The sequence below is a fragment of the Lipotes vexillifer genome, unplaced genomic scaffold (genome assembly GCF_000442215.2).
Source record: "Lipotes vexillifer unplaced genomic scaffold, Lipotes_vexillifer_v1.1 scaffold418, whole genome shotgun sequence".
Classification (NCBI taxonomy): Eukaryota; Metazoa; Chordata; class Mammalia; order Artiodactyla; family Lipotidae; genus Lipotes; species Lipotes vexillifer.
In genome coordinates this window covers 7,191,265-7,201,379 of record NW_006798629.1, presented here as the reverse complement: position 1 = coordinate 7,201,379, position 10,115 = coordinate 7,191,265, and the positions used below count along the sequence as shown (strand labels likewise).

Sequence of the window (10,115 nt, the reverse complement as noted above, 5' to 3'; positions counted from 1 at the left end):
AGCACAGGCTCCAGACGCGCAGGCTCAGTAGCTGTGGCTCATGGGCCTAGTTGCTCTGCGGCATGTGGGATCTTCACTCGGCGGCATGTGGCATCCTCACAGACCAGGGCTCGAACCCGTGTCCCCTGCATCGGCAGGCGGACTCTCAACCACTGCACCACCAGGGAAGCCCTGGGAGCCTATACTTTTAATCACAATTTGCTGTGCAGATAAGGATTCTAAGGGGATGGAGATGCAGGCTGGATGTCTCCTAAGCTTTTCTTATCCCAATGGAGCCACCTAAGTGGTTTCAGTTCCTCCAAATCCATTTTTATAATTTGGTGAACCAAGTGAGAGATCTGGTTTGGGGGTCAAAGATTGAGATTTGAAAACCACATGTGGCTTGGGACCATGACACCATGTTTAGGGGGTGCTTTGCTGCCTTCTATTTCCATGTCTGAAGCACTGGGCTGCAGGTCCAGAGAGAGCCCCTCGCAAATAACCCAGCTTCACCCTGAGCAGGGGCAGGAAAGAGGATGCCCAGCTCCCTGCCACCCACAAAACTGTGCCAGGCAAAATGTAGGTGAGGCTGCTCCCTCTTTCTCCCAAAAAGTAGGTTTAGCAAGTGCCTCATGATTAAGACAAGGAAAAGGAAAAAAAAGAAAAGCAACCCATTCCCCCTCCCCCAAAACTACAAAAAATATATAAACAAAACCCCATTTTCCTTTCTGGAAAGTAAAGCTTCTTTTATGAAAAAAGGAAATCAGTAAGTATGGTGAGCAGTGGGTCACAAAAACTTACAGGGTCCCCCTCCTCTCCCCTGTGTCCTCTGCTGCCTTTCAGACCTGGAAAACCCTGTGAGGAAAGAGAGAAAATTCGATCTTAGTCATCTTCCATCAACTCAAATTTGTTACATTAGGCATTTTAGGCAAGACCCTCCCTCCAACCTGGTTGTGGTTTTTGCAGGTGTGGCTGTGAGTGTGAAGAGAGTCAGACAAGTTCTAGGGCTGGCTTTTGTCCTTGTTATTGGCTCTGAAGCTCTCTGCAGAGGTGGCCTCCTGATGCCTACAGGAGGCTGAGTTTGGAACCCAGGGCAGCTCAGGGCTTCAGGGTCAGCCCTGTGCCTGGGGGGGTTGCATGGAGGACAGTGGTGGCCACCAGGACCCTTTCAGCAAGCAAATTGATAACATTTCCAAAGAGATCATTTTACTTTCTTCTGCTTTTTTGAGAGCTCAAAAAAGAATAAGCCCTTCAACAACAAGGTTACACATATTTAAATTGCTATCATCACTTCCTCTGCGTTTAACTGCCTTGTGGTTTATTTTTGGCAAGGATTTCCTTTAAGGTTTGCTTTCCTCACCCTCTAACACAGGTCCGCACTGTCTGCTCAGTATACTGGGGAGTTTTGCTCTTGGATTAGAATTCTAGTACCAAGCAACATAATAAGAGACGAAACTATGCTAAACAAAACACTGTAACTTAGTAAAAAGTCAAGGGGAGGGATAAATTAGGAGTTTGGGATTAACATATACACACTACTGTGTATAAAACAGATAAACAACAAGGACCTAAAGGGAGGTCCTTGATCAATTATCCTTTCACAAGGATGGACAATGCAGCACTGAGGAGCAAGAATCATGTTTGAGCTCTTAAAATAAAATAGCCCAGACTCCTTTTCATTGTGATATCTAAAATGCATTTGAAAAGTGCATAAAAGTAAATAAAATATAAAGGTACAGCTTAATTATTATGAAGTAAACATCTGTGTCATCACCGCCCAGGCCAAGAAATAGGACATGGCTGGTACCCAGACACAGCAGCTACCCCAATCACAAACAACTCCTCACTCCTTCCCTGGGAACACACTCCTGCTTTTATGATAATATTTCCTGGACTTAAGAAAAAAAAAACTTCACTACTTAATCATTCATCCCTAGACACTATGGGTTAGTTTTGCCTCTTTTCAAACTTTTTATAAATGAAATCATACCATACGTACTTTTCTGTTTTTTGCTTTTTTTGGCCATTATTGTGTTTGTAAAATTTATCCCTGTTGTTATGTGTAGCTGTAGTTCATTCATTTTCACTACCTTAGAGCATTCTACTGAATTAAAATACCGTGATATATTTATCTATGCTATTGCTGTGTAATTGATCTTTCATAATCTTTTTTAAGGGCTATTAATCTGCAGTGCTATGTTCTTTTTGCAGTTCAATCACGTATCATTGCTGATGAAGCACAACTTTCCCCACCATTTCTAACACCTCTTGACACGTTTCAAACTGTCTAATGTGCAAAAGTGTAAACTGCAAAGTCAAGGAGCAACAACACCAAGGATACGTAAGAGAAAAGCGAGTCATTCTTAATAGTAGCATCAAAAGTGAGCCTTCTGAACCTTCCTACACTGTTAGTGGGAATATAAATTGGTGCAGTCACTATGAAAAACTGCATGGAGGTTCCTCAAAAAACTAAAAATAGAGTTGCCATATGATTCTGCAATCCCACTCCTGGGCGTATATTTGAAAATACTCTAATTCAAAAAGACACATGCACACCAATGTTCACAGAAGTACTATTCACAATAGCCAAGACATGGAAGCAACCTAAAAGCCCATCAAGAGAGGAGTGGATAAAGAATATGTGGTATATTTATACAATGGAATATTACTCAGCCATAAAAAAATGAAATAATGCCATTTGCAGCAACATGGACGGACCCAGAGATTATCAGACCAAGTGAAGTAACTCAGACAAAGACAAATATTATATGATATCACTTATACATGGAATCTAAGAAATGATACAAATGAACTTATTTACAAAACAGAAATAGACTCAGACATAGAAAACAAACTTATACTACCAAAGGGGAAGGAGGGATGGGATAAATTAAGAGTTTGGGATTAGCTTATACACACTACTATGTATAACATAGAGAAACAACAAGGTCCTACTATATAGTACAGGGAACTATATTCAATATCCCATGAAAAACCATAATGGAAAAGAATATGAAAAAGAATGTGTATATATGTATAACTGAATCACTTTGCTGTATTGTAGAAATTAACACAACATTGTAAATTAATATTCAATAAAATATATATTTTAAAAAATGTGAGCCGTTCTGATCGGGCTCCTACACCATAGAAGTCACACAAATGGCCCAAAGTAATTACATCAGCATCAAGCGAAGGTTGCAAACCCAACTACTCAATCTCAGCTCCACCTACACCAAATCAAAGCCCATTAGGTAAAAGCATGTCACAACTGAATGGTACCTTTAAGCCTTGTGGTCCTCGGATCCCTTGAGGTCCTGGAGCCTGTGAACACTTGCAAAACGTACAGCAGCAAGTCCTCTCTGCAATGTTTCCCTGGAAAAAAGAAAAAATGAGTGAGCAACTATGGTGAGGAACTTCATCACATAAGAACTGAATTGACATAAATCATAATTCACCACCTACAGCCTGTCCTCTCTCATTGGGTGAGGGGCTGCGGAGAATAAGAGGTGCCTTCTGACTTAACCCTGAAGAGAGAGCACCAGATCAGCAACTGCACTGGCGACATACCTTTTCCAAGGAAATGACCTCTATTTATAGAACAGGCACTCACTACACAGATGGCCACAAGCCAAGTGTGCACAAGACTGGTTGGTTCCTAGTTGACAGCTTTTGTTTCCTGGGATTTCTGCAGAATAAACTGTTGGGGGCTTTTGATTTGATTAGGCGTTGGTTGGATTTTAACTTCCTCCGCATTCATTTGGCAAGATGACAAAGGATGAAAGGGCATGGCAAAGCAAAAAACAATGCTCTGGGCTTTCACACTTTTTCATATGCTAAAGACCATGTAACTGAATTTAGGGCAAACAAGGGAATCTTTGGGAATACTCATCAGGATTCCAATTCCAATTCCAATGTTTCCAGGGCATTTTGAATAATGTTTTTTTTTTTTTCTTCAGCAACTCACCAGATACTGTGATAACATATTGCCCAATTCTTTCATTCCAATGGTCAGGTGAACCCTGTAATCAAATCCTTTTCCAAATTCAAAGCTGGAAAACTCATCATGAGAGGTTGAGTTTAGGGAAACCACCAGCAAAGCATCAAGTCCTAGGCAGTAAATACAACAGATATAAACCCCCAGGAATTGTACACAAAAAAGAAGGAAAGCCCATCTTATTTCCATTCATTGAACATGAATGAAAGAATCAAAAAGGGGTGAAAAATAAGAGAAAGGAGTATTCTTGATACTGAAGAACCCAACAGTGCTTTGCCTGCATCTTCAGTACACACATGAAGCAATGGTTCCTGACCTCAGCATGAAATCTAAGAAATCTTACAGAAAATGACTAGCAGAAAACTGTGTTTAATTCCTCACAACCAATCTTAATGCAGTTCTGGGGCATTTGAAAGCAATTTTTTAAGAAAGGATATTGTGCATCTTCACAGTTCTGAATTTTTTTTAACATGGTAGTTAGTAACTTTTTTAAATTTATTTTTTTCACCATTTTTAAAAATCGAAGTATAGCTAGTTTACAATGTTGTGTTAGTTTCAGGGGCACAGCAGAGTCATTCAGTTTTATATATATATATATATATATATATATATATATATAACAGAATATATATTTTTTCCATTATAGGTTATTGTAAGATATTGAATATAGTTCAATATCTGTGCTATACAGTAAGTCCTTGTTGTTCATCTATTTTATACATAGTTGTATGTATGTGTTAATCTCAAACTCCTAATTTATCTCCCCCACCACTATCCCCTTTGATAATCATAAGTTTGTTTTCTATGTCTGTGAGTCTATTTGTGTTTTGTAAATAAGTTCATTTGTATCATTTTTTAGATTCTGCATAAAAGTGATATCATATGATATTTGTATTTCTCTGTCTGATCTCCTTCACTTAGTATGATAATCTCTAGGTCCATCCATGTTGCTGCAAATGGCATTATTTCATTCTTTTTTGTGGCTGAGTACTATTCCACTGCATATATATACCACATCTTCTTTATCCATTCATCTGTTGATGGACATTTAGGTTGTTTCCATGTCTTGGCTATTGTAAATAGTGCTGCTATGAAATATGAATTTTTCTGAATGTAAATTAATTACAAAATTTGTAAATAGAATGTAAATAGCTCTCAAATCATCTCCACTGCCAAACACCCGGCAGCTGGGTGGGCCCTGGAAGCTTGATGAATGTCCAGGGTGATTCCAGTCTCAACTGAACTCCTGGCCATACCCGGGAATTCATTTATTCATTTATTCACCCATTCACTCACTCATTAATTCATTTAACAAGTATTTGAATACTTTCTTTCCCTCCTTTCATTAAACAAATATTTGCTTATTAGGAGCCTATTATGTATTAATCATTGTACCAGGGAGAGGGTCAGGATGCTACAAAAGTCTGAAGAAGAAGCTCCTAACTCGGTTTTGGAAGGTCACACAAGGTTTCTGTGAAGAACTGATGTCTAGACTGATCCTAAAGGATGAATGGAAGTTGGTCGAGGGAAAGAACCAGAGAAGGGAGGTGGTGAGAAGAACTTGGGGGAAGCTGAGAGTGGGGAGAGTCCCAGGCAGAAGGAAAGAAGACATGCAAGGGTGGGGAGGGTGATGTTGAAAAGGACATTGGAGGGAGAATGGAAAAAGTTCTGATGCTGGAACAGAGTGTGAGCAGCCAGGTAAAGCTGAGTGGGAAGTGGGGCCAGATCCTGTAAAGCCTCACAGGCCATATGAAGGAATTTGATATTCTAAGAACAGTGGGAATGTATAGTAGGGATTCAAGAAGGGAAGGTGACACAACCAGGACATTTATGGCCCCTGGGAGTTTCCATGGAAGCTGAACACTGGAAGCCACGAGGGCTACACCAAGGAAGCCTCCAATAACATGCCCCACCTGCCGGTCACCTGCCTGCCTCCTGTTTCTGTATGTGACTCTCCACTTCTGCACTTAGCTCCCAGCTCTTCTGAAACTATGACATGGACAGGGGAGGTATAGTGAGAAGTGCTTGTCAAAATCCATGTTGCAAGATTTCCCATGGAAAATCAGACACAGTAGGAAGTGTCAGTTTCCCTAGAAGCAGAATCTGAGACAGGAATCTGTGTGTAAGTGGCTTACAGAGGGAGAGAGAGAAGCAGGAAAGGGAAGGGGAGGTTGTGAGCAAGGATGTGTCTCAGTAAAATCCTCACCTGGGTCTGATTCCTGAGGGTCCCTGGAGTGTAGGCTATACCAGAGTTGACCCACTTCAGGCAACAGTGTTGGGTTTCTGTATCCCTCTGCAATAATGACCCCTGCTCCCATCCCTCAGGTGGGATGTGTGACCCCAACCCCCATTCCAAGCATCAGGTCACTGTTGGGTTCAGTCAATGGCACACATCTATAGAAGGCCACAGGTATAAGAACTTGGCTGTAGCGTCTGCAGCATTTGGGGGATAAGTGGGCAGCTGGTCAAGGGGGTCTGGGCAGGACACCAGCAGCAGTTGCTTCAAGTGGCCAGGCAAATCCCAAGTTCCAGAGCACCCTAGTAGGTACAGACTTGTTCAGCAGATTCCATGCTTCATCATTTACTTTTTCAATTACAACTTTACCTGCTTCTCTGAGCCTGTCTGATTTATCTTCAAGCATTATTTTGCTTTCACCCCCAAGACCATCTGAAAAGATGAGTAATACCTAGAGAAAGAGGAAAGCATAGAATGGGATGACATGAGAACAAAACATATAACTGGGAGGGAGAAACCAATACAACAGCATGGAGATGGGAGCTAGAATGTGACACAGATACCTGTCCTCGGGATGCAGACGTATCCTTAAACGTGTCCCACATGGACTGCACAAACTGTGCATTCAGGTGAGTTGGCCCGTTGACGGTGACTTGCAGTAGGCTGTCAAATATTGTTTCCTGGTAGATTTGGAACTTGGCGGGGAAATTCTGGTCACTGTTCACCTTAAAGGCCATGCTCACCTGTACCTCTGTGCCTGCCCCGCAGCTCACACCCCTGAGGGAGGTAATGTCCTCTAAGATGCCTGGGAGGTATGATTCCAGCTGGGGGTGGCCATGGAATAATGGCTGTCCCATCAGGTGAGTGGAAATGTCAAAGCTGACCACTATGTCCAGAAAGCAGTCTGGAGACCAAGGGAAATAAGGCCAAATTAATGAGCAGACAGGAGCAAAGAAGGGCAGACGGGGCAGGAAAAGGGGAAGCAGTCATGGTCTAGGGCTGGAGGGTCTCTAGGACCCAAAAGTGTCCAAGAAGGAAAATACTGGCTGCTCAGTAAACATGTAGCACAGGTTCACCCTCACACTCCCCTCCCTTGCATGTCCCATTCAAATGTTACATGTTTCAGTAACTGTTTGAAGTCTAATCATGGTTTAGTCTTATTCTCAGTGGCTGGCCTCGTGTGTGTATGTGCGCGTGTGCATGCATATTTTCTTCTTTTAATGACATATTATGATTCATATAATTATAACATATTAAATATTTGAATTGTCCTTAGAGTTTATTTAATCCAGAGGCCACCAACTCAGATGGTGGCAAAGGCCAGGAGGGTAATGTCAATGAGTCAAGTGGGCAGGGAATGAGAAAATGAACGCAGAGCAACGACACATCTGTTCACCGTTCAGTTCCAGCTGAGAGTAGCCATGTGGGAAATGGGGCTTAATGTGGTTACATTGTCTGATTTTTCAAAAAGAAACCTGAAATCTGCATTTTAATGCAATATCTCCAGTTTGTAAAAGTTATCAATTAATTAAGAAGCTGTCAACACCAAATAGGACAAACCCAATTCAGCTACAAGTTGCCACTTGGTCACCCGTGACCCTGTCCAGTTGCTCATTTTACACATGAGGAGATGGTCATGCATGGAGGTTGCTGCTGCTGAGCCAGAGTGGGAACCCTGGTGTTCTGATTCCAGTCCCGGGCTCCTCCACCACTGTCATCTGCCCCCAGTGAGCACCCCAATAGAGAGCTTGGAAAAACCAATGTGTTTTGTAAAAGAAGTCGCTTCCATCATAACGAGTCTAGAAACGGAAGCACTCTGGGGAATTTCTGCCTGTTGTGCAAATTCCACAAAATATTATCCTTCACTGTTGCTCTGTCCTCCCAACTCCCAGCCCAAGTGTACAGAACCTGAGTCCCACATGGCAACTCGCAGCTGGAGCTGAAGAATGACATACTCATCAGGTGAGCCGTGGCTCTGTGTTCATTTTCTTCACTCCCTGCCCACTTGACTCACTTCCATGACCCACCTAGCCTTTGTAGCCATCAGCATTGGTGAACTCTGGAAATTAAATAATCCCCAAGGACAATTCAAATCTTTACTCTGTTATGATTATATGAATGCCATCATTCAAAGAAGAAAATGTACACATGTGTGCTGACACAGATGGACAACACACACACACACACACACATACACACACACACACTGAATCCCTTACAAGATGGTTTAACAAAGTTAAAATAGGAAAATGTCCAATCAGCAAATGTTTATTTTACTTACTTCCTGTGGGATGCAGGGCATTGCTCTAGGACTTCCAGAAGCAGAGAGGGTAGAAATAGGAGGCTGAGTTCCAGGTGTTAGAGGAGCATAACCACTGGATTACATTGGGGGGCAGGGCTGACCAGGGGACACAACCCAGGGCCTCCTCCAGCCTCTGCACCCTTTCCCCTGTCTCTGAGGGAGACCGACCGATCTCAATTTCTGGAAACAGAGGAGATGTCTATTCTCACTGCACACGTGTTCTGCTGGACTCACCCACAGACACCTTGGGAAATGGACAACTGGGAAGCTGCAATCAAATAATAACAAAGAAAGAGCAAGGGCGCACTCACTGGTTTTCCCGCAACTCTGGCAGATTTCACGGACCATTCTTTTTTTCACATCCACATTCTTTAGTTTATCAAAGTCTTTAAAAGTGATGATTTTTTCAGAATTGCCCGTTATTGACAAGAGCTCTTCCTTATAAACCTTTCCTATGCCCAAAGCCAGAATGCAAATACCATCTTCTCTCAGGGTCTTCACTGCCTCCGCCACATCATAGCGGGGACCCCCAGATGTGATAACCACCAAAGTCTGAGGGACACCAGCCTTCCTTCTCCCACCAGTGGATTGCTCAAACATAACGCTCACTTGTTTCAGCGCCAAGTCCATTCGCGGAAGCCCGTTGCTCTTCGTCATAGTTTGAATTCGGGACTTCCACTGGGTTTTAGTCAGAGAGTTTTGCAACTCAATAATTTCTTGGTAGCGGCTCCCAAATTGTGCTATCCCAATTTTCATCCTTTGAGACTGAATGTCAAAATTATCAATTAAGTCTGACAAGAAAGTTGTCATGGTGACAAAGTCTGAATCAGATACCATGTCAGAGCCATCACAAAAGAAAATCACATCGGCTTCTTGAATGTTACAGACTGCAGTTGAAAAAATAAATCAGTTACTGTCCTTGTGAGTCATTCTGAATTTTCCCTTTGCTCAAATATTTAAATTGCTTTACTAAATCCTCACATTCATGGCAAATTGAGATAAGGTAACAGATGAGAGAACCACGATTGGCCCTCAAAGAGAAGAAAAAATAGTGGGGAGGAGAAAGCTAATAGACTTTGTTTCAAATTTTAATTATTTACATTATTCATTTGAAAGGACACTGAACACTACTCTGAGAAAGAAAGTAAGACATTTGACTAGGTTGAATATATTCATTAAAAGGTCATTACAAAGGCTTGAAATCTCTTCAACATACCCCTATTGGAATGTTCACCCAAGCCAAGTACCACTGTACTATTATTAGTAATCCTATTACTATTAATGTTATCATTTTACATTTGTGTTGAAAATTATCATTTAAAAAACCTGTTTAGCATACAATAATGGTTAATATTCATGACCACCTTGTGAGTAATTATTCTGTTTGTTAGGTAGAGAAATGGAATTCAGAGGTTAAGTAAGTTGCCTCAGAATACGCAATTACTATGCAGAGGAGCTGGTACCTAGGTCCCTTTTATCCTTAAATCCAGCACTTTTTTATATTATAAATTGTTTTAATAATATCATAACCCAAATATTAAAATTTCATGGGCAAGTGTTAATAAACAGGGTACAGGGTCATCTCCCTGAAGTCCAGTGTG

The 10,115-nt window shown here is 41.7% G+C and overlaps 1 protein-coding gene across 1 annotated transcript in view; it reads right to left on the bottom strand.

The window, feature by feature from the left end:
* LOC103088885 (collagen alpha-5(VI) chain-like) overlaps nt 1-10,115 on the bottom strand; it is a gene marked incomplete at its 3' end in the record, with an annotated part of 75,127 nt that overhangs the window by 41,444 nt on the left and 23,568 nt on the right. The window contains exons 7-12 of the mRNA XM_007470647.1: nt 8,826-9,401; nt 6,776-7,116; nt 6,582-6,663; nt 3,947-4,089; nt 3,262-3,354; nt 781-834 (exon numbers count right to left, since the gene is read on the bottom strand). Of these exons, the coding sequence (XP_007470709.1) occupies nt 781-834; nt 3,262-3,354; nt 3,947-4,089; nt 6,582-6,663; nt 6,776-7,116; nt 8,826-9,401 (1,289 nt within the window). The remainder of the gene's footprint in view (nt 1-780; nt 835-3,261; nt 3,355-3,946; nt 4,090-6,581; nt 6,664-6,775; nt 7,117-8,825; nt 9,402-10,115) is intronic.